The sequence below is a fragment of the Herpailurus yagouaroundi genome, unplaced genomic scaffold (assembly GCF_014898765.1).
Source record: "Herpailurus yagouaroundi ecotype Mexico unplaced genomic scaffold, PumYag 196, whole genome shotgun sequence".
NCBI lineage: Eukaryota > Metazoa > Chordata > Mammalia > Carnivora > Felidae > Herpailurus > Herpailurus yagouaroundi.
Genome location: NW_024412427.1, coordinates 2,532,037 through 2,555,986, shown reverse-complemented (window position 1 = coordinate 2,555,986; position 23,950 = coordinate 2,532,037). Strand labels below are relative to the sequence as shown.

Below are 23,950 nucleotides of genomic sequence, written 5' to 3'. Positions count from 1 at the left end.
TTCAAAACCGAAGAATCCTGAGGTCTGCATCTTCCTAGCCATGTGACTCTGGACAGGTGCCCAGGCTGGCGAAGCCTTGGTTTGCACATCTGTCAAATGGGGAGAATTATCGTCCCAACTCACAGCAGATCTGGGACTAGGACGGGGCAGGCCAGGTGCCCAGGACACAACATTTAAGGAGGCGCTGGCTCTCAGGCAGGAGAGAGTACGTACCCCTTAAATTATGTAACCCCGTCACCTCGCTGCTAACCCTGGTCCCTGCCCTTCTTCCCAGGGTTGTCGTAGGCAAGAAATGAGACATTCTGTGCAGGGCACATTAATACAGTGCCTGGCACACGCCTCACTCTTTGGGAAAGGCTGTTGTTGTTATTCTTACTGACTGCTTTTCAGAAGTAGGCTGGGCCCTTGCCCAGCCACAGTCCCGTTTCCTGTCTCTCTCAGTGGCCTGCGTCTCTTCCACCTGTGTAGACTGCGCCGTTTTCATGATTTATCCCCTTCTCACAGGATTTGACCCCTACAAATTTCACGACTTTCCTTGGCCTATGGCTCCTGCTCCACGTTGACGGCACACGAACAGGGATTGCCCATATTGACTGTGGGCTTTGAGTGTGCCGGGCACTGTGCTAAGTACATAGCTGTCACCTCCCAGCTAATCCTTACCGTGACCCTGTGAGGTAGGAACTATGATGTGCCCACTTTGCAAATGAGGAAACTGAGACACTGAAACAGTAAGTGACTTGTCCTATGATGGGAGGGCCAGAGCTCAGGGCAGGCCAAGGTGGTCTGACCCCACAGCCCACATGATGGAGCCCAGACATGGCTCCTTCTGCCTTTCACCGGCCTGTGCCCCACAAGGTGCAGACACAGGGCTCAAGGCAGGGGCCCCAATGCCAATTGGAGGAGACTGACCTCCCTGAGCTAAATCAGGTGCCAGGCACCTGGGGACAGGGGGATGGCCCAGATGCCCTGTGGGCATTTCCAGGCCACAGCGGGTGGTTTGAGTTCTTCCCAGACCAGACAGCTTTCTGCTTTCAGGCTCTGGCGGCAATGACATTGAGCTCTTATTTGTGGAGCATTCACCCTGAACGAGCCCCATGTTCCGTGCCCCACATTCAAAACCCCAAGCAATCCTCACAGTGTTCCTCTCGTTCATGATTGTCTAGGTTATGAATGAGGGAGACCTCAAGGCACCCAGCAGGGGGCACGGCCCAAGTATAGGACAGGTCCAATGTCTGAACTCCCATTTGTCTGAATGCCAGGTGGGCTGGGGGTGAAAACGGAGCTGCTGAGGGCCTTGTGGGCACCTCCCCACCCCCACCCCGCCTGGTTCTGCTACCTTCTGTGTCTCCTCCTGCTGCTGGCAGCCACTGTGGTCAAAATGGGATCCACCCCCAAAGTAGGTCACTGAGGGGACTGGGGCTAAGGCCGGGCTGGGGAAGGCGGCACGTTTCTGGGCTCCAAGGACTCCAAGCCTGGCCACTCCATGACCACGCCCTGTGCCCCAAAGGCACACATACATTGCTTTGGATGAAGTGGAATCTGGGGCAGGTAAATTTCGATCTGGGGGAGATAGCTCAGTGCCAGGAGCCACGCTGGGGTTTGTCATTTGTACAAATTGGTCCAGTCTCATACAAACACTGCTCGGGACTGTTCAGGGCTTCTGTACCCCACAGGACAGTCTAAGCCTTTTCTTGGCATTCAAGGCTGTTTGCAGACGTCCCTCAGTCTTGCCACCTGTCACTCTCATCACTCATGCACCTCAGCCCTGCAGGCCGCAGCCTTTGCTATTCCACAAACAGGTCGTGCTGCTGAGACTAGGACGGTGGCCTGGCTCTGCGTCTTTGCCTTTCCACAGGCGAGGCTTTCTGCCTAGAGGGTCTTCCCTCCCCCAAGATCTTTCTGGATCTTCTCAAGCCGGGCCGGGCACAACTCTGAACTCCCAGGGTTGCTGGCAAAAAACCTACATGGACAATGGGTAGCTTAGTGGTTAAAAATGCAGGCTTTGAACTGAGGCATGGGTTCAGTCCTGGCTTCGCCACTCACCAGCTGGGAGACGTCGGGCCGGCCTCTCTGAGCCTCCATTTGCTTCTCTAAACACAGAAAGAATGACACGACCGACTCCGTGCTGGGGAATCAGAAGGATGTCATGCACTTGAAGCATTGCGCTCAGTGCCTATGGCCTCTCTGCGTTCAGAAAGCATCGGGTGTTCCTCTGCTCGCCCCACCCCCAGGTTTAAACCCCGAGTTGGTGGCAGTCTCCTTGCTGGGTGCTGGGATAGAGCAGTGACTGGGATCGTGTGGCCCCTGCTCCCACAGAGACACTGGAGAGCCACATGTTCACCAATTCATTTCCATTGTGACTACAGTCATTAGGTACATCACAGCCCGACCTCCTAACCCCCCAAACCCTCACCTTGACCTTGAAGCTCCCTGGGGCAGGAACCAAATCTGATTCATCTGCATAACCTCAGCTCCTCAGTCATGGTGTGGATGTCCCACAAATATTTCAGTTGAAAAGATTTCCATAGCAAACAGGGCACTGAGTATGTGAGAGCAACTCTGTGGTACATTTTACACGAATGAGATCATTTCATTATATCAATGTCTCCTTGTAGTGGGTACTATTATCATCATTTTACAGACAGGGAAACCAAGGCACAGAAAAACTGAGCAAACTATCCAGAGTTATACAGCCAGTGAGGGGCGATGTCAGGATTTAAACCCAGGCAGCCTGGCTCCAGAATCCACTGGCTACTTGCTTCTTGTGAGTTGATGCCATTTTCCAGGGTGTCCAGAAAGGGCCTGGTCCCCTGACCCAGCTCAGGGAAGCTGGACCAGGGGGCCCAGAGCCGGCCTGAAGACCTCACCCATCTCTACCACCCCCTGTTCTCTGGGGGGTGGGGGGTAGGTCCTCAGCTCTCCACTCCCCAGGTGGGCCATGAGGAAAACAAGGCTTCAGCTGCAGCTTTGATGTCCTCTGCCAAGCTGGCACTTGGAGGCCTGGGGGGCCTCAGGGGATCCCAGCCCGGCAGCTGGGCCGGCCTCAGGGCCAGGGTTTCCGTAAACACCCCCAGTGAGCCAGCCCCATGTGGCCAGTCCGTGGGCTGCTGCTGGCCCCGAAGGCCGAGGTTTGGCTGACCCTGTGAGGCTTCCTGTAGCACAACCACTTCCAGCCCCTCTGCCTGGCTGGGCTTCCAGTAATGAAGTGTTTTCTGTGGGGCCGGCTGGATGGGGCACTGGGGGCCTCTCTGTCCCACGAGCTGCTCTGGGCTCCTGGAAGCCGGTCTGGGTGCCCCTTGCTGCAGCCCGGACGGCCCATCTGGTGTCTGAGGGTGAAATTACCTCTACGGAGGCAGGTCTTGGGTTCCTGAGAGTAGGGGCTATGCCCAGAGGGAGGGTGTGGCTGGTCCTTTTGGAAGGGCTGCAGGGTGAGAAAAACTGCCAGTCAGCTTGGAGACGGAAGGGCAAGTCTCAGCTGTGGCTACAGCCTCCTCGCTGCCCGGAGCAAGTAGCTGCGAGGGGCTGTAGGGCAGGGGGCAGAGACTGAGAGGGCACGAGTCACAAGGAACGTGCCATCTCCTGAATGCCGCTATGCCCAGCCCTTTAATTCTCATGACAGCTCTGCTTGGAAACTGAGGCCCAGAGAGGTGAAGTGACTCACCCAAGGTCATGCAGTGAGTGACAGAGCCAGGACGTGATCGGGTCTCTCCCCGCCCCCTGAATCGCTTCTATCTTATTGTCTGAATCCCAGACAGTAGGAGCTGGGAGATGCTTCCAGGCCATCTTTTAAGAGGAAGTAAATCACAGTGGTCAGGCCTTGGGGACTGCTGGTGGGTGGGAGAGGGCCTGGAGCCCCAGCTGAGGGCCCCCTCCCTCTGCTTCATCCCAAACCATCTTCCCTGGGCCGGTTTTAAAAATGTTAGTTTTGTGTGGGAGTTTGTTCTGAACAGGGGTCTGCTGTTTTCAGAAGGGGGTTCTGGGGCAACTAGGAGTCAGGAGTGGGGCTCCCCTCCCCCTACCTGGGGACCCTGGGGCCCAAACTGATGCCTGGCTGGTGACTCACTCCCTTCTTAGCACATCCTCCTGTCCCATGACTGAGAGCCCTGTGGGGGCGGCCCCCAACCAGGGTCCCCCTAACAAATGCCCTCCCCACCCCCAACACACATAGGGACTGGGAACAATTAACTCATGGCTCAGGCCAGGCCAGATGTTCACGTGGGTATTGGGTTTGCTAACCACATGCGACTCAAGGGCTCCCTCAGAGCTGGAAGTCTCCCAAGAGGCCACAGAGGGCCACCTTGTCATGTCACAGCAGGGGAACTAAGGCCCAGAGAGGGCAGGTGACTGCCCTACGGCCACTTAGGGGTAGAGAGGAGGAAGGAAGCTGGCATCCTGATGCCTGATCCAGAGCTTTTCTGCATCTCCAGACAGTCCCTGGATTTCCCAAGGCAATCCCTCTTCCCAGCCCCAGCCGCAAACGTCCCCCGCCAACTGACACAGGGCCCTCCATGACCAGGCCTCTCCAGCTGCATTTTGGCCTGCCCCTCACTTAGCCCTCCAGGATTTATCCAGGCTCAGCCACTCACAGCTCCTGCCCTCATGCTACTCCCAGGCCTTTGTTCTCTCCCAGCCTCTATTTTAATGGACTTTTTGCCTGGACAACTCCTACTCTTGCCTCAAGACTCTGCTCAGATGTCACCTCCTCCAGTAAGACTTCCAAAGCCACCTCTCCCACCTCCCAGACTGGGCTGGGTCCTCTTCTCTCATTGCCTTACCAGTTACTGTGCTCTAATCACCTCTGCTTGTCTCTCTCTTCCCCTATAATCTGTGAGCCCACTGGACAGAGACCTTAAACATTTTTTTTAATGTTTATTTATTTTTGAGAGACAGAGTATGAGTGGGGGAGGGGCAGAGAGAGAGAGAAAGAGAAAGACACAGAATCTGAAGAGGTTCCAGGCTCTGTGCGGTCAGCACAGAGCCCGACGTGGGGCTCGAACTCACAAGTCGTGAGATCATAACCTGAGCTGAAGTCGGACGCTTAGCCGACTGAGCCACCCAGGCACCCCTTAATTAAAGTTTTCCTTTTAAGTTTATTTATTTTGACAAAGAACAGAGCACATGAGTGGGGGAGGGGCAGAGAGCAAGAGGGAGAGAGAGAATCCCAAAGCAGGCTTTGCCTGCTGTCAGCACACAGCCCGATGTGGGGCTCGAACTCACAAACCGTGAGATCACGATCTGAGCCGAAGCCAAGAGCTGACGCTTAACTGACTGAGTCACCCAGGCGCCCCTTGAGACCTTATTTTAATTCTTTATGTACTCATAGGGCATGGCCCACTGCATTCAGTGCTTGTTGAATGAATGCATGGGTGGATGGATATACGGATGGATGGATGGATGGATGGATGGATGGATGGATGGATGGATATACAGATGAATAGCTGGACTGAAGGACAAATGGATGGATGGATTAGGTATGGATATGAACATGTAATGCCACCTGTAGGGACTCAGTGAGAGGTAAGTCCCTGGAGACCGAATGTCCTGAAGGATGGAGGGGCTCTTTGATGGGGAGGGAATAACCTAACCTATTATCTGCATCCTCCAAGAGATGTCTAGCAAAGAGCAAATCCACTTGTCCTGGCACCCAGTCCCTCGTGAACACCTGGTTCCAACTCAACGTGGTCTCCTGAACTCTGACGAGTCAGACATCAGTGAGTCTACAGGAACCACCTCTGCCTCCTGACATTCTAGAACTCTATACTCCTGAGGTCCCTCCCTCCATGCTTCCCTCTGGATCAGACCTGACACTCATGCTTCCAGACACAGAAACAGATTCCTGGAGCCAAGAGGCCCTAGAAAATATGGAGTTTGCCCCAGTCCCATTTAACAAATGAGGAAACTAAGGCCAAGCAAGGGCAAGGAATTTTCCCGAGAATGTGTAGCCATAGAGCTGGCATTAGAGCTTGGGTCCCCCAATTCACTCATGCTTGCAACAAATATGTAAGTAGCACCTAACATGTGCCAGGTTCAGTGCCTTCTCCCTGGCACACTAAGTCTGTAAATAAACCCTCATGCCAATTTCCAAAGCCCTTTCCATGTCCCATCATGACTTCCTCCCAGCTCCCCAGCAGGCTTATCAATGCTGCACCAGCTGCACCCTTGGCACAGCCCCGGGTGCCAACCCCCTCACCCAGCAAGTGAGGACCAGTTCACTGCCAGTCTTCCCAGTTCACACGGCTGCATGAGGCCGTGTGCAGAGGCGGTCACATGCGTGGGCTGAGAGCTCCGAATTCCAGCCCCTTTGGACCCTGTGTGTCCCTGCACACAGAACCTTGCCAGCTCAGACTGAAGCCAAGTGTTAAACTGTTCAAGCCCCACAGCTGTCCTAAGGGGTGGGAGAAGGAGCTCATCATGGCACCTGGGATCTCAGGCCAGGAGCACACCTCTGAACTCCCGCCCAGACCAGGGAATGTGTGGAAGGAGAGGCCGGGAGAGGTGCCTGGGGGCTGGGTATTTGCAGACCAGCTGAACCCGCACCAGGCAGAAATTCCATTGGCATACAAATCACCTATGGGTCTCATTAAAATGCAGGTTGATTCTGGGCGGGGCTTGGGATTCCTCCTTTCAAACAAGCACCTGGGCGCCGCCGCTGACCTCGGAGCACACACGTGGGGAGGGAAGGGCCAGACAATCGGGCCCAAGATGGAGAAGACCTACCTGACTCCACTGGACTCTTCGTGAGCAAAGATAAACCTTTGTTGGGTCAAGCCACTGAGCTTTGGGGATTTGTGACCTCAGCATAGCCTAATGTCCCCGAATGACACATTAGGATAGGGGACTGTCCTATGTAGTCAGGCCACCAATATTTACTGAGTTGCTGCCATAAACTCATTTTGTGCCCCAGGGGCCTCCCTCTTCAAGAGGCGCTCACTCTCCGGTGACGCAGTGCAAGGCGGGCACCTGAGAGGGAGAGTCCCTTAAAGTTTGCTCCCTTGGGGCATCTAGGAGCACCCCTTAGTGCACCCTAATCCCAGCACTGTGAGTCATGGGGGAGCCGGGATTTGAAGCCAGGACCTTTTGACTTATGAGGCTATGTTTCCTTCTGGTAACGCAAAGGGGAGACAGGCTCATTCTGGGATCTTATCTAGCGGGGTGGCTACAGCAGCAGCCAAGAGACTCATGGGTTCCCTGGACTGTCCCTCCAGCACCAAACTCAGCGGTTTGGAGCCCAACCCACTCGCACCCGGTCAGCAAAGTGGCAGTTCCTGCCGCAGGTTTTCAACACTCTGAACTGCGTGTGGAAGGCTCGTCTCTGACACTTTCATCACCAAATGCCCCGATGCCAGCCTGCGTGCTTCCAGAACTGGCCAGGCCCCAGGGCCTCCCCTCCCTGTCCACACGCTGCCATCCCCAGTTATTAGAACAAGTTCCAAGCAAACAGCCACACTCTGACTCAGAGGGGCCCGCCGGGGGAGGGGTGGGTGGCAGGATTTCCACTCATCTCTTGTCGCCTACCTGGCTGGCGCTGACCCATGCCTTCTTCACTCCCCCAGGACCCCGCGGCGGCCTCACCTCCCCACTGCCTGTGGAGGCTCCCCCTCCGATGTTGCCGTGAGCAGCTCCTCCCCACACGGAAATCCTCCTGTCTTCCTTCTTGCCTCAGCGAGAGAAGTGGTTCCACGCCGCTCCTCCCAGGAAAAACTGATCAATGCTGATAGAGGTCAGAATAGCGAGTACCTGGAAGGGGCATGAGGAATCTTCTGGAAATGTATCTTACTCTGGGTGGTGGTTACATGGGCGTGCACACATGCAAAGAGTTGTCGAGATGTATACTTCACACTAGCACGTTGCCCCTCGATCTAAAAAACATATGCCACAGAGAGCTCTAGGAGCCGTAGCCAAAATAAATAACACAAACCACAACGGAAGGTTCTGGAGTCAGACGGACAAGTAGCTGAAAACCTGGCTCTGGTGTCTAGCTGTGTAACCTTAGAGAAGTTACTTATCCTCTCTGAACCTCACCTTTCTTACTGAGGCATACACTGTGAGGATTAGAAACACTACTTTTTATAAAAAAAAAAAAAAATACTTAGCACCGGGCTGGCTCCCTCTGAGGGCCCTTTTCTTTCATTGTTGTTAAAACCGGTGGTCTCAGCAAAGACAGGGCATGGGAGTGGTCTTCCCTGGGTGTAGGCAATAAGAGGGGCACATCGAGAATTTAAAGGTAAAATTGACGAGGGGCACCTGGGTGGCTCAGGTGGTCGTGTTCAACTCGAGATTTCGGCTCAGATCCCGATCTCATGGTTCCTGAGATCAAGCCCCAAATCAGACTCTGTGCTGACAGGGCAGAGCCTGCCTGGGATTCTCTCTCTTCCTCTCTCTGCCCCTCCCCACACTTGGGTGCTCTCTCTCTCTCTCTCTCTCTCTCTCAAAATAAATAAAATAAACATTAAAAAAAGATAAAATTGATGAGAAGTCCGTATATAAATATAAATCATGCCAGTATATAAATATAAATCACATCAATCATAAATTCATGATAAAGTACTTTGTCCTGAAAATATCTTTTTTTTGGTCCAAGTTCTAAACAATTGATGCCGTAGCTGTTGAATTTTAATAATGCGTAGGTAAGCTTCGAATTAGCACATTTTAATTTCTTATCCTTTAATAAACCTACATGGAAGTGAACTTGGAGAAATCTAGGAAGACAGTTGCCCAGTACACATGAGCCCAGGAGCACACGTTCACCGAGAGCAGAAGTGCCTGACAGTTTGGAATCTTGTGCAGCACCTGTCTCTAACCCTGGGGGTGACAGTTCTGCACCCCGACAGTAGATGAAAAGCATCAGTGGATGCTGAGTGACAGTGAAGACGGAGATAGAGGTCTGTCAATTCTCTCATTCTATGTGACTCCTTGGAATTTGGGTCTGTGCTAAAAATTTAAAACGGTGAGGGGTGCCTGGGTGGTTCAGTCGGTTAAACATCTGACTTCAGCTCATGTCATGATCTCAGGGTCCATGAGTTTGAGCCCTGCGCTGGGCTCTGTGCTGACAGCTCAGAGCCTGGAGCCTGCTTCAGGTTCTGTCTCCCTCTCTCTCTACTCCTCCCCTGCCCACATTCTGTCTCTCTCTCTCTCTCTCAAAAATAAATAAACATTAACACTGTGACACAGTGTGAGCTGTGGAGGGTGGTGTTTTTGTTTGGTAACTGCAAACCTTAGGTCATACATGAAAAGTATTTGTTTCATTTTATGATTATTATGGAAAATAATTCTGTCGTGCGAAGGAGGGGGTGCTCAGCAAGGATCCGCCCCGTGTGTAGAGTCCCCTAGGCATGCCTCTGACCGAAATAGAAGCATTTATAAACGAAGACCGCATCCCCTTCCCTGCAGGCCAAGGGACCCCCTGCCCTCCCCCTCCAGCCAGAACCCACAGAGACGGAGCCGGGGTCGTACATTTCAACCTTTATCTCCCCTCCCCATGGCCTCCTTCCCCAGGACGGCAGCTGGGAGGGCGTTTCCCCCTAGGAAATCCACTCAGTCTGACCCCTATATCAGCTCACCCTTCTTCCTCACCAACCGCCCATTCTGGAACCCAGCGCCTTCACTTCAAGTTTTGGGGTACTGGTGGAGATTATGGGGGCCAAAGCCCTCCCCAGCCCCCCCTTGACACCACCGGTGATTATCTTTGCCAAATGCCACAACCCAAGCACTTGCCCACGTCCGGCAGCCCCGGTGGCTGGATCGTTGGAGATGCCCCCAGACACCGGCGGTACAAATTCGGTGTCCTGCTCCCCATGTAGAACACTCCTCCCCACCTCCGCCAGCTCCGGCCACACCTTTGGCTCCCAGAGTAGGCATGTTATCACACTCACTCCTGCTGTGTTTGCCTCTGCCTGCAACATTCTCCTCACACCTCCTTTTCCTGTGGTTCTCTGTGAAGGCGCCTCCCCCAGGCAGCCACCCCTTCCCTTCGGTCTGAACAAGGACCCCTCCTCAGTAGGCCCAGAAATTCCACCTGTTTTCCCTCTGTCGTCACCCACTCTGGGCTTTGTCCCAAGGTCACTCTTGTGTCTCCAGCTCCTACAGAGGGGGCCTCAGAGATGGCTGAATTAAACGAAATGGATTCGGTTCTTCTAGATCATCTGGCAGGGGCCCGGCAAGCACCGGCACACAATAGGTCCAGCCTGCACGGGGCTCACCCGCTGTGGGCCACCTCCCGGAGCCCGGGGAAGCAGGCATTGGGGAGGCCCCTTGTTGCCAAAAGCAAACAGGCCGCCCAGGGAAGTTTTGCTCTGGGTCACACCCGCCTCTGGATGGCCGCCAATCTTCCTGCCAGAAACCACAGGCCCAGCTGAAACTGCCCAGAGTCCGGGCCACGGGGCTTCGGAGGATTTGGGTCGGCGCAGCAAAGGGGGTATCTGCTGAGCTCTTTCTGGATCCACAGCCCCCAGGGAGGCGGGCAGGGGTCGGGCCAGGGCTCATCAGCAAGAGCAGCAGCCCAGGAAGGTCCCCTTCCCTTCCTGGGCTGGGAGGAGCCAGAGAGGCCCCTGCCAGCCTGTCACAGGCTCCTGGCACTGGCATTGGCTCTGGCTTTCACACACGGGCGTGCGCACGCACGCACGCACACGCGCACACACGCTCACACTGGTAGGCACCTTCTTGGTGGCCTCGCCGTCTCATCTTCAGGTAAATGGGCTCATCAGTGGGAGCATGAGGATGGGGAGAGGAGCAGGAATGCAGAGACCAGCGTGCGTGTGCATCTGTGTGTGCGTGTGCATCTGTGTGTGCGTGTGCATCTGTGTGTGTGAGCCTGTGTGCCTGGCAGTGACCTCACAGCTGCTGGAACATAAAGACTCACAGGTCCTGCCTCCCAGGCTGAAAGCCGGCTCCGTGGGGGACACAGTGACATGAGAGTCACACTACAGACCCACCTTCTGGCCTTCTCCCTCCTCTGCCTCCTCTCAAAGGTAAGGGGGCCCTGGGCCCCAAAACATCCTGCTGACTTCCTTGGTGTGTTGGGGAGGTGTGAAATCACTGCCAAGGACCCCCTAAAAGAATTCCTGCAGGTCTTCTATGTTGGGCACAGCCGGGCTTCCCTCCCTGGTGCCCAGAGAGTTGCCCCTGGCCAGCTCTGCTGTGTGATCTCAGGCAAGTCCCTTCTCCTCTCCGAGCCTCAGCTGCTTCCTTGGATAAATGGGCATAATGATCATGAGGCTTTTGTGAAGATCATTTATGGTAATTCATCAAAAGTACTCAGCGCAGCACCCGGAACGTGGCAGGTGTTCAGAAGCAGAGGGTCATGACTATTAGCAGTCCCCAGAGCCCTACAAAGCTGAAGTGGGCGTCCTCATTACAAATAAGGAGATGCCACATACACCCTGCTTTGCCTGATTGTGAGCCAGGGTTTGAAAGGATGTTGGTGTCTAACTGATCGGAAAAGTTCACGCTGCAAGGGCGTTAATGCTGTTGGCAGTGAGTGACCTAGTGACCTGCAGACCTGGCTGAAAGGGGACAGGGAGACACCTTGTGGAATGATGATCTTCTCTTATGGGACATTTTTTCAGAAGGTCTGTGAAACATCTACCTTGCGTAACGTATCCAACAACCTCGTAAGGATTTATTATCCCCTGTTTTTAGTCAAGCAGGACTCAGAGAGGGCAAGCAACTTGACTAACATCACACAGCAAAGAAACATCAGAGCAATAGAGGAAGTGGAGCCCAGGATAGGCTTGAGTGTGTGGAGGGTGGGGAAGGGGCGCTTCTACTTGTGCCTCTCCTGCCTGGGCCTCTCCCCTACCTGGACCGAGGCCACAGCTGCTGATCCCTGTGATTCCCTCAGCAAATGCCTTGGAGATTGGCCCCACCGCGAGCCATGATCTCACTGGGCTTTCATGCTCTGCTGAGGAGCACAGCAGAAGTTTTGCTCTCCTGGGTCCTGAGCAGCGGTGGGGCAAGGCCCAGAACTCTGCCAGCATCCCAGTCCCACTGTTTGTTCTCCCGAAGGTGCCCGGCAGAACATCATGCTTAGGTGGGTGGCTTGGGGGCTCGGGGTTCTGGGCCCAGGCTTATATAAAAGACCAAAATGAAGCCATCCTGGGCTCACTGTCCTCACCTCTATTCTTCCTGGTCCCAGGGAGCCAGGCAGCATCCTGCATAGGACTCAGGGACCTGGTCATCACGAACATGGAAAGCTACAACAATCCTCAGAACGAGAATCCCGAGCCTTCCGGCGGGCTGTGGGCTCTTGGGCTCAGGCCTGTGAACAGGGGCAGGTGGCAGAGACCTGGAAACAGACAGAGTCACGGTGATCGAGAGCTAGCCGTGACCTTTTATCCCTGTCACAATTTCAAGATAGGTGGTCTCTACCCTGTCTTACTGAGAAGGAAACAGCTCCCTCCCCGACAAAGCGGTTCAGCGGCGTGGTGGTGAAAGTCACACAGCCAGTCAGTGGTAGAACTTGGATTTCAACTCTTCCTAGAATATTCTGTGTCCGGGGCTCTTCCCCCTTGGTGACCGAAGCAAGGGTCTAGAAAAACCATGTGTGCAGGAGGTGGTTGGGAAGGGCATGGAGATAGAGGGAGACCAGAGAGGGCCTACCTCCCCTTGGTGTGCTCCCTTGACCTGTCGCTGACCGTCCTGAACAAATGGGTAAACTGAGGCAGAGGCTAAGCTGGCAAACATCTCCCCAAGGTAGGTGTGATAATTACGACCTGGGCCTTGGATTCACGTGAACCCAGATTCCGGTCCTGGCTCTGCCTCTTACTGGTGACGTGGCCACACTGTTTTGAGCTTCTACAGTGGGCACAGTGCTGGCACCTCACCTCGCAGGGCTAAATCAGATGACACATTACGGCTGCCCGTGGTAACTGTTAGCCATAATCACTGATATTATTAGTGGCCCCTTCTGCATATCAGGACCTGCACATCCGGCCCTGGCCACGCTTGCTCATGGAGAGCCAAAGTGGGAACCTGGGTGCAAGCCAGACGGTCTGTGGCCTGGCACCCCGGCTTTCAGGTGGGAGGGACCCGAGAGCCAGTTCTGGTCAGAGTCCCCACTTCCCACTCACCGAGGGAGCCCACCCTCTGGTTTGAAAGGGAACCCCAGAGTCCGGCTGATTGCTCTCTGGGTCAATTCCATGAGAATAATTTCTAGGTTTGTTAAAAGGCAGAGTCAGACTCATAAAGCGGGGCCCCAGATACTGCAACAGACTTCTGGGTGACGCTGCTCCTGCTGCTGGTCCAGACCACGCTTTGAGGAGCGAGCCTAGGCCATCTTCTCTAGAATCTCTTTGGTATCACCCAGTCTCCTGCTTGGAATTCCTGCAGAGGTGGGAACTCTCTCCCCTGTGAGGCTCCACGCTTGAACCTGTTACCAGTGCTGTCCTAGCCTGGAACCTGGGAGTACCTCCTGGTCTGTGACACCCCCTCCCACCCAAGGCTGGTTGGCCAGTTTGGGGCGGCCCCTGGTGGCCAGGGTGTGAGCTGCAGGCCACTGAAGGCAGGTTTGCAGGACTGGAGGGTGGTAGGGTTGGGGCAAAGTAGGGATTAGGGCAAAGAGGTCATTGCCTGCTTTGGGGCCACACCAAAGATAGGAGGTTATTAGTTTGATCTTTGTAAACTGTAAGGCTTCCATTCTCCAGGTAAAACCCTCTGGTCCTCCAAGGATCCTACTGAACTAAAGATTGGTCCCTCACGGAGGGGGCCACTGGGAATATCTTGAGTTACGCCTGCCTCTTGGTCCCCACCTCCAAACGGACATATGGGGAGACCATGGCATCCGGTTTCTGGTTGGGTTGTTTCTATGTCCTGAGTGGGAAGAAACAGCCAGGACACTTGGGTCGATACCCACCTGGGGGGGGGGGGGCGGTGGGTCCCTGGCTCAGGATTTTCCCGACTATAGCATCCTTAAGGAGGAAGTAGGCTCCCAGCTCTGTGGCTAACACACTGTGACTTTTGGCAAGACCCTTGTTCTCTCTGGAGCCGAGGGTCCCCATCTCTCCATGGCCAGGGGCTGGGGGTTAGAACTGGAGCAGAGGTGCCAAAATCCTAGCTGTGCATCAGAAGCCCCTGGCAGCCTGGTACAAATACAGATTCCGGGGCCCTGCCTCTGGAGGTTATATTTGGTAAGTCCCAGGGGAGGTCTGGGGTTCAGTATTTTCCCAAGTTTCCTGGCTGATTTGATAAGTATCCAGAAATATATTCTGGGTTATTCCAACAATCAAAAACATCTATGATACTGTTTGATTTATTCAGCTGTCGAGATAAAGATTTGCAATCTATGTGCTAGAAATCATATAGTGCCCTGTTATTTTATTTTTTATTAAAAAATTTTTTTAATGTTTATTTATTTTTAACAGAGAGAGAGAGAGAGAGCATGAGCAGGGGAGGGCTAGAGAGAGAGGGGGACACAGAATCTGAAGCAGGCTCCAGGCTCTGAGCTGTCAGCACAGAGCCAGACACGGTGCTCGAACTCATGAACCGCGAGATCATGACCTGAGCCGAAGTCAGACTCTCAACCGACTGAGCCACCCAGGCGCCCCAGTGCCCTGTCATTTTAATCCTTTGTTTTGTGGCGTTTGCCTTACTATAGTGTCTAAAGGGCGGGGCCTCAGCCCTTCCTTGTCATTCCCAACAGTGATCATCATTTGCTAAATGCACTGAGCACCTACCCCATGCCTGGCTGCCTGCTCAGGGTTTAACATGCATCACTTTATGTACCCTTCAAAACAATCCTCTGAGCTAAACACTGCTATTGCCCCCTTTTTACAGATAGGGAAACTGAGGCTAAGAGAGCTTAAGTAACTTGCCCAAGGTCACTCAGCTAATAAGAGGCAGAGTCGGGACTGGAGTTCTAGTCCAAAGTTCTAGCTCATGACCGCAATACCAACTGTCTCTTAGGGAGGAGTGTCACGAGGTTCAAGGCCAGGTCTGTGTGACCCTGGGGCCAAAGTGTGGATCTCTCACTGCCCCCCTTGAATGGCCATGGCTGAGTGACATCTCTGTCTCTGCAGGTATGTGCCCAGCTGTGCCCAACACCATGTGTCTGCCCCTGGCCGCCACCCCGATGCCCACCGGGGGCGCCCCTAGTGCTGGACGGCTGCAACTGTTGCCGGGTATGTGCACGGCGGCTGGGGGAGCCCTGCGACCATCTCCACGTCTGCGACCCCAGCCAGGGCCTGATCTGCCAGCCCAGGGCGGGCCCTGGTGGCCGAGGGGCCGTGTGCCTCTGTAAGCAGGTTTGCGGGACTGACGGTGGATGTATTTGGGAGGGTCAAGGCTGAGGGGACCTGAGTCAAAGAGAAGCTCTTCTCTCTCTACCTCCTTGCATCAGGTGCACCATCCATTCCAGCCAAACCCGGTGACCCGCGGTTCCCTGGGCCCTCCCTCTGCCCGCCCCCCAACCTTGTCTTTGATCTAACCATGCCCTCCACCTGAGCAGCCTCCCCCCATTCCTACCTGTCCAAATCACAACCCACTGTCAAAGGCGAGCTCAAACACTCCTCCCCTGGAAGTCCTCCCAGATTATTCAAACCAGATGTTACTATCCTTTCTTGGGACCTTCACACCTTTTTGGGAAAATAAAAGCATTGCTGCTTATTTAGGGCATAATACGTCTCAGGCAGTGTGCTGAAACTTGCCACATAATCCTCACAACGATCCTATGTGGTAAGTACTTTCAGACCCACTTTATAGATGAGCAAACTGAGCCTTAGTAACAGTAATGGGCATGATTACTCTTACACAGCTTGGGACCAGATCACACAGATTCTAAAGCAACGTTTTGTTCTGTCTTCCTCCTGGATTGGGAGCCTTGGGCTATCGTTTGAGTCCTGAGTCTGCCATTTACTAGTGACCTTGAGCATGTTATAGCTCTCAGCATTTTAGGCCTTGGTGCCTTCTGGCACTTTAGATCAGGGTTTCTCAACTTTAGTCTTTGGGGCCAGATAATTGTTATAATTCTTTGTAGGGGGCTGTCCTACACACAGTAGGACTTTTAGCAGCATCCCTGGTCTCTACTCACTGGATGCCAGTAGCATGACTCAGGTCATGACAATCTGTCTCAGACATTGCCAAGCGTGCCCTGGGGGAGCAAAATCATCTCTATTTGAGGACCACTGCCTTAGAGAAGCAGCAAAATGTGACAGTGTTCTCTTTTTTCTTTCTTTTTTTTTTTTAATGAGTCTTGTAGAGCCATCTACCTCTTTCATCTATTTGCATGTGTCATTTTAAGAAAATAAGAACAAGAGAGGGGCTCATGAATCATTGACAATGAATCCACTTATCGAAAAAAACAAGGCTTAAAGACTGATAACAACAAGACTAATAGACATAAGGTTATCAACACTAAATCCTCGTTAAATGTTTTTTTATGATCAGGGGAGTATAATCATGAGGAAGTAGTGATTTGTTTTATAAACTCATAGATGGTTGCTAAAGGGAAAAATGAGAGAAGTAACATTTAGCTCACCAGGCCATTGTTTTAATTAGCCAGGACACATGTAAAGCACACGGCAAAGCTTTATTTGTTGAACACTTGCATGGCACTTACCGCGTGCGAGGCGCTAAGGGTTTCACAAATATCGTCTCATTTAATCTCACAACAACCGTGGGGCGCCTGGGTGGCTCAGTCGGCAAAGCGTCCGACTTCAGCTCAGGTCGTGATCTCGCGGTCCGTGAGTTCGAGCCCCGCGTCGGGCTCTGTGCTGACAGCTCAGAGCCTGGAGCCTGTTTCAGATTCTGTGTCTCCCTCTCTCTCTGCCCCTCCCCCGTTCACGTTCTGTCTCTATCTGTCTCAAAAATAAATAAACGTTAAAAAAAAACTAAAAAAAAACAAAACAACCTTATGAGGTTGGTCCTGATGTCATTCGCATTTTATAAATGGGAAAAAACAAAAAGAGGCACAGAGAGGTTAGGCAACTTGCCCAGGGTCACACAGCTCATAAGGAGCTGGGCTGGGATTTGAACTCAGGGAGCTGGCTCCACAATCCTCCTTTCCATCACTCTTCTGCCTGACACTCAGCATATGATTAGTACACATTGGCTGTTATTGTCACTAAGTTTATTAAAGGGCTTTTCCTAGTCTGTCTTGATTCAGACTTCAAACAACTGGAGGTCAAAAATGTAGTTAGTCTTTGCTTCTTCCTACAACTCCCAGTGCTGGTCAGGCAACATAGTGGGTGTTCATGAACCAAATCTGGAGGCTGGTGAACCCCACAGATGAGTCAGAACCAGCTAAGACCTCACAGAGGCTGGGTCTAGGTCTTAGCTCTGGAGGGAATGTGCTGCCCAAAACCTCTCCTGTCAGTTCCTGTTGGACAGACCTCTGACGGCCAACTCCAGTCTGTGTGCGTGTCCATCGTAAGCCTCTGATCCCTCATACCCCAAGCGTGCAGCCTCCGCACTCAGCCGAGGGCATCCCCACCCTTCCTGTGGCTTGAGTTTCAAACTTTACAGTCATTCTTGACCTCTCTCATTTTTGCACATCCCACATACTTCCCACAAGCAAAGTCTTCAAGATATTTCTAGAACCTTCCGTTCCCAGTCCAGCCCCTGCTACGAGCCTGGCCTGAGCCCCAGCATCACGTGATGGATGTTGCGGTGGCTGCATAACTGTCTCCCTGCTTCTCTCCTTGCCTTTCGCCTGTTTCCAACACAGCAGCCACAGGGCCCTTTCCATACATACATCAGACCACATCCATCCTCGGCCTCAAGGCCTCCAAGAGCTTCCTACCACCTCCGAATACAAGCCAAAGTCCTCCTGGTGGCTACAAGGCCCCACAGGGTCCTGCTCCTACTTTCTCTCTGACCCCATCGAACCCCCTTTCTCCCTCCCACTCTCTGCTTCAGCCACACTGGCCTATTTTGTTCCTTAAATATCCCAGGGAGGCTCCTACCTCAGGGCCTTTGCACTGGCTGCTTGTCTACCAGCATTCTTTCCCCCAGATACATGCATGGCAAGTTCCTAAACTTCCTTCACATCTTTACTCAAATATCACCCTCTTGGTGAGGCCTTCCGCGATCACCATTTTCAACACCCCTCTCTTAAAACCCTTCCCTCCATTATTTTTCTGGCTCTAATCACCATCTGACATCATAAACTCTACTTGCTTATTGTGCTTATTTCTGCTAGGGCGAAAGCTCCAATGAGGGCAGGATGTTTGCCTGTTTTAGTCATTGCTATACCACAAGTACCCAGAACAGTTCCTGATGCATAGTAGGTACCCAATAAATAAGCGTTGAATGAATGAATGAATGAATGATAGTAGGAGTTCTAGAGAAGCTAGCAGGAAGAGGCACAGGAACAGGCATTTATTGAGCATGTCCTGTGAACAAGCCCTTTACACACATGATTTCACTTTACCCTTAATAATGAGGAAGGTCCTATTATTAAATTTATTTTGCAGATGAAGGAAGTGGGGGTCAGAGAGGTTAAATCACCTGCCTATGGTCACACAGTGTGCAAGTGGCTAAAGGTAAACAAACAAACAAACAAACAAAAAACAAATACCCTGTCGTTCCCTCTCCTGTAAGGGACCCTCAGAGGGAAAGAAGGATGTAGAAATCACCAGATAACAAGACTGGGCTCTCAAGTTTCTTTTTTTAATTTTTTAATGTTTGCTTGTTGTTTGTTTATTTATTTAGAGAGAAAGAGCATGAGAGGGGTGGGGGGATGGGAGGGGGAAAGGGCAGAGAGCAAGGGGGAGAGAATCCCAAGCAGGCTCCATGCTGGGCTCCATCTCACAAACCATGAGATCATGATCTGAGCCAAAATCAAGAGTCGGCTGCTTAACTGACTGAGCCACCCAGGAGCCCCTTTAGAGGAGCCCCTCTAAAGTTATTTGAGGGAGGTTGCTGGACAAGAAGGTATTGGAACGGCCAGGTAGAGGCAACTATATGTGTATGTCGGGGGTGGGGATCCAAGGATGAGTAAGTTTGGAGGTACCTCATGTGTTTGGGACCACACACAAGGGTGCACGCAGACCCCAGCGTAGGGAGTGACTGCCCAGGGACCATTGCTCCCACTCCCAACCAGCCTGAGCTGTAGGACCCAGGAGGGGTGCCAGGAAACCTTGCTAAAATTATCACCACTCCAGCTGACTTTCCTAAACAATCCCTCTGTTTACCAGTCATCCCAGCGACCAGGAGGCCCCAGGGCTGTGACATCAGGAGTCTGGTGGGAGACCCAGGCTCGGCCAGGCTTAGGGTGCAGATTAAGGCACAACTGCCCCCTACAGTTTCCAGGAAACCAGCGGCCACATGATCCAGGCCAGAAGGCCAGGGATTTGGAACCAAAGGGCCGCGGCCTGGAAGGAGTGGGGAGACCGCGAGTGCCTGCCTGTGCCTCTCAAAGGAACAGGCATCACCCGCTCCCACTCAGCTGCCATGTTCCAGACTCGGGGCGAAATCCTGTAAGTACACTGGCTCCTTCAATCCTTGGTGGCCCCGTGAGCGGGTATCGTGGCTCAGTTTCCACAGCTAGCAAGTGGGAACAGGGACTGCCCTCCACATCTGTGTGGTTCCCAAATTCCTGCGTGTGTATAGGCTCGCTAGAGGTTTCTCTCTGAAATCCTGGGAAAATCTGCCTTCCAGCAAATCCGTCCCCAGAACCTCCTGACCCCTCCTAGCTCTCTGCACTTCCTGGGCGGCTCACACGCACCTCTCCACGGCTCTTCACTCTGTCTTGGAGACAGTGACATCTGTCCCTTGCCTGGGCATCAATCCCTCACGGCAAGGGCTGTGTCTTAGTCCTGTCTAGGAGCCCAGTAGATGGCACACAGGAGGGGCACACTACATATCTCTGGAATTTATAAGAAGTCGGAACTCTTTTATCAGTGTCTCTCACGTGCTGGGCTTTGCACCAGGCATTGCAAAGGGCATTTCCCCAGGGTCTGTGTGTGCCATCCATGCTCTGAGCCGGCCTGGGGGATGGGGGTGTGCCGGCAGGAGCACTCCCAACCCCAGCCCTCAAGCAGTGCTTTTCCAGTGGAGGAAGTGGGGATAGCGTCCACATCTTGAGGGCTCTGTTCAGAGAGTGTTTCTTGAACACCTACTATATGCCTAGCACTGTGCCAGATGTTTTGTACATATTATCTCGTGTAACTGAAGGTACTGAGCTGTTCTCATCAATGCTATTGTTAAGGGGACTCAGAGAAGTCAAGTAACTTATCCAAAGTCACACAGCCAGCAAGTTGAGCCCTGGCCTAATAGGGACGACTACCACACAGCAGATGTACAATGAAATTTTGTTGCAGAAACCCTCATTGTGTACCTATGTTATATATTATTGATATATAGTACTTATATTCATAGTAACAACAGAGCAGCTAGGATCTATCGAAGATCTCTTTTATGTTGGATTCATTACATATATCATTTCATTTTGTCTATACCACAACCCTGTGAAATAAGTATCATTATAACCCACTTTGCAGGTGAGGAAACTGAGGCAAGAAGTGAAGTCGCTTGGCCAAGGTCCAGAGCTAATAAAGCAGAGTGGGGCTCCGACCAGGCCAGCGTCTCCCCATCCCTTGTGTCAGGATGCAGTGTGTCACGCTGTGTTCCTGCTGGCTCCAGGGCAGGCTGGCAGTGGGGACGGGGTGCATACGATGGGCTGGAGCCCTTTGGCCCAGTGTCCTGACCCTGTAAGGGCACCGCTCCCCAGCAGGATCTGGGCCAGCTCTGCAGAGAGACCACGTGGAGGATGTGGCTGGCACAGGCTTGCCCGGGGAAAAGTTGGGGGTCACGGATGGGGGTGTGGTTTCTCCTCTGCAGGGGGAGAGGATGACGGGAGCTGTGAGGTGAACGGCCGCGTGTACCGAGATGGGGAGACCTTCCAGCCCCACTGCAGGGTTCGCTGCCACTGTGAGGATGGTGGCTTCACCTGTGTGCCACTGTGCAGTGAGGACGTCCGGCTGCCCAGCTGGGACTGCCCGTATCCCAGGAGGGTTGAGGTTCCGGGCAAGTGCTGCCCTGAGTGGGTATGCGACCAGGGAGGGGGGCTGGGGGTCCAGCCCCTCCCAGCCCAAGGTGAGTGCAGGGTTGGCCCAGGCCAGGGGCAGGGCCGCCTGGGGGCGGGGCGAGGGCGGGGCTTCTCGGGAGCCAGGACACTGGACTGGTCAAAGCCAGGGAGGGGCAGGGCCACCGGGGAGGGGGGCGGGGCGAGGGCGGGGCTTCTCGGGAGCCAGGAGACTGGACAGGTCAAAGCCCAGGTTTCCCTGACAGGACCCGGGAGGGGGTGCGGGCTGAGGAGACTAGGTGAGCAGAGTGGGGAGTCACAAGACCTCTTTGAAACTGGCAAAACAAGAAGTAATATAAGTTTAAGTCATAAATAATGAAAAATGAAAATTAGTGGCAGAGTGGAGAAGGGAAAGGAGGGCTAGGATCCTTGAGCCAAAGGCTCGCATTTCATAGCGGAAGTACTATTACGACATACTACTATTATAATTCTAATATACTAATACGCATTATAATATATTTATATAATTTAAATAGTATATACTAGTGTTAATATGTAATTATTTGGATGTACCCAAAGAGGAACTCAAAACTGAATCAGGCAAGGTGGTTGCCTCTGGGATGTGGACTTAGGGGCAGAGGTGAAGGAAAGACAGTTACCTCATGCTATAAACTCTTTAGAGATTTGGTTCTTGCTACATCACTGAGTTATTATGATTATCATATGAATGTGATTTTTCTAGAGAAAGGCAGCTGGAAAGAAGGCATGGGTCCATTGGCGATGGGCCATATTGGGAGTAGAGCATGGTGGGTTCAGCATGGAGTCTGCCCGGGGTTCTAAGCCCGGCTTCACTACTTCTAGCGGTGGGACTCTGAGAAAGTTGCTTAACTTCTCCGGGCCTCAGTGCCTCCAACTGTTCCAAAGTGAGAATAAGGGCATCCACCTTGCAGAGTTGTTGCGAGACTGGGCGAGTAAACACAAGGAAAGTAGTCAGGCAGTGCCTGGAACATAGCACTCCGTCCGTGGTGGCTGTAGTTATCCCCATGACGGAACGGGGCACATCCGCTTCAATGCACAGCAGGATGCCAGCGAGTTCATCTTGTGCGTAAAAAGCAGGAGAGGGCACTGTCTATGCAATTTGGCCTCCGGTATGTGAGTACATGTGCGTGTGCATACAGACGGCACACAAGTCATATCACGCGGGGTTTCTCAACTTTGGCACTAGTGACACGTGGGCCGGGTAACCCTCTGTCGCGTGGGAGCTGATAGGATGCTTAGCAGCATCCCGGCTAGACTCCAGTACCCCCACTCCCAGTGTGACCGTCAAAAGGTCTCTGGACATTGCCAAATGTCCCGGGGGGGGGGGTGGGGAGCAAAATCACCCCCAGTTGAGAACCAGTTGGTTAAAAAGGACCAGAAGAAAGGACACCAAAACATCAGAGCAGAATCGGATGTGAGAGGAGGAAAACCTAGACGGTGGTGAACCCCCCGTCTTGTTCCGGGCACAGCCTCAGAACCTCTAGCATCTTTGCGGCCGGGTCACGGTACCACTACCCACACAATCTCCTTCCTGTAAGAGGCCGTGGGGGGAGGGGTGCAGAAATGAGAAACGTGCCACTTCCTGGGGGACCGTCCCGGCCGGCACCATCCCAGCTGCCTAGTAACCCACACATACGAGGTGCTTACAAGTAGGAGTACTGTGCTAAGCACCTCCCCTCCATTATTTTATTCAGCCCTAACAATCGACCAGTAGAAAATTTACATGGGAAGAGACCGAGGTCCAGAGAGGTTAAGCAACGCGACCAAGAGGGCACCGCTAGCAGTTGGGTTGACTTAGCCGCCAAGCCCTGACCTCGCGGTGCTGACCTCTTTTTCTTCCCCCCTCCCAGGACCCCAGTTTTCTGGCCTTGTCGCTCCCCCACCCCCTGGCATCCCCTGCCCAGAATGGAGCACGGCCTGGGGCCCCTGCTCAACCACCTGCGGGCTGGGCGTGGCCACCCGGGTGTCCAACCAGAACCGCCTCTGCCGACTGGAGACCCAGCACCACCTGTGCCTGACTAGGCCCTGTCCACCTGCCAGGGGCCGCAGCCCACGGAACAGTGCCTTTTAGAGCAGAGCTGGGAAGGGGGGTTCGGTGCCCACCCTCATCCAGCAGGCAGCCCCGTGCCTGGGCCCTCCCCACACCCTGGACTGGGGCAACACCATGCAGGCCCTGGAGGACAAGAATGTTCACAAGCCGTCTGGTCCATCTGGACCCTGAGATAGAGCTGGGTTGCGTGTCCCAGTCTCCCTTCCTCTACCTCACAGCCTAGGGGGCTGGCCAAGGTTTCCAGGGTCTTCTGGTCCATTACCCGCCTCCACACAGCCTTTATCAAACACACACATGGGCAAGCTTTCCAGCAGATAAGGCAACCAGCTGTCCCTTAATCATTAGGCCAAGGCAGGTGCTGGGCTGGACTGGCTATTTTCCCAGGGGTGTGGTGAAGAGGGGCGCACAGATATTCTGAATCTCTTGCTCCCTTTCCTGGAGTTGACATAAAAACGTCCCAGGTACATGCCTAGGCAAGAGCTTGTAGGTCAAGCTTATGCTGTCTGAGAAAGCGCTCCCCATCCAAGGGCAGCATGCAGAGGCTGCATCCTTTGCGAAAATCACAAGGTGAAATCACACTGTCTTGAAGAAAGTCAGAAAACAGGCCTGAAAGGGATCCGTTAAAACCAACTCGTGTTAATAAAAATGAACCTTTCGCGCACACCTGCAACGTGCCAGGCACTGAGCTAGACACTTTATATAGAGCTTGGTGCTTCGCAACATTTAAGACCAGAGAAAATCAGGGGGGAAATGAAGGCTTGCCCCCAGCGACTGGGGAACACGGCCTGAAATAAACCCACCCAAGTGTGCAATTGTTTGAAGTCTCATGTTTTATTGTTTTTTTGTTTTTTTTTGTTTTTTATTTTTTTCAACATTTATTTATTTTTGGGACAGAGAGAGATAGA

General features: G+C 53.2%; 1 protein-coding gene and 1 long non-coding RNA gene across 4 annotated transcripts in view; one reads left to right on the top strand and one right to left on the bottom strand.

Moving 5' to 3' along the window:
- LOC121012152 (uncharacterized) overlaps nt 1–8,002 on the bottom strand; it is a 40,794-nt gene extending 32,792 nt beyond the window's left edge. For both annotated transcript variants that reach the window (XR_005781969.1, XR_005781970.1), the window contains exon 1: nt 7,573–8,002. This is a non-coding gene — a long non-coding RNA (uncharacterized LOC121012152). The remainder of the gene's footprint in view (nt 1–7,572) is intronic.
- Nucleotides 8,003–10,327: 2,325 nt separating this feature from the next.
- Nucleotides 10,328–23,866, top strand: CCN5 (cellular communication network factor 5). Of its 2 annotated transcripts, none has more exons than XM_040446967.1 (5): nt 10,328–10,686; nt 10,853–10,967; nt 15,012–15,228; nt 20,773–21,027; nt 22,846–23,866. In XM_040446967.1, exons 2-5 carry the CDS (start codon nt 10,908–10,910, stop codon nt 23,064–23,066), a joined length of 753 nt encoding a protein of 250 aa, XP_040302901.1. In that variant the 5' UTR covers nt 10,328–10,686; nt 10,853–10,907; the 3' UTR covers nt 23,067–23,866. The 2 variants fall into 2 exon arrangements, with proteins under 2 accessions (XP_040302901.1, XP_040302900.1); XM_040446966.1 differs by having other exon boundaries at nt 10,330–10,686; nt 10,875–10,967.
- The last annotated feature ends 84 nt before the right edge of the window (nt 23,867–23,950 follow it).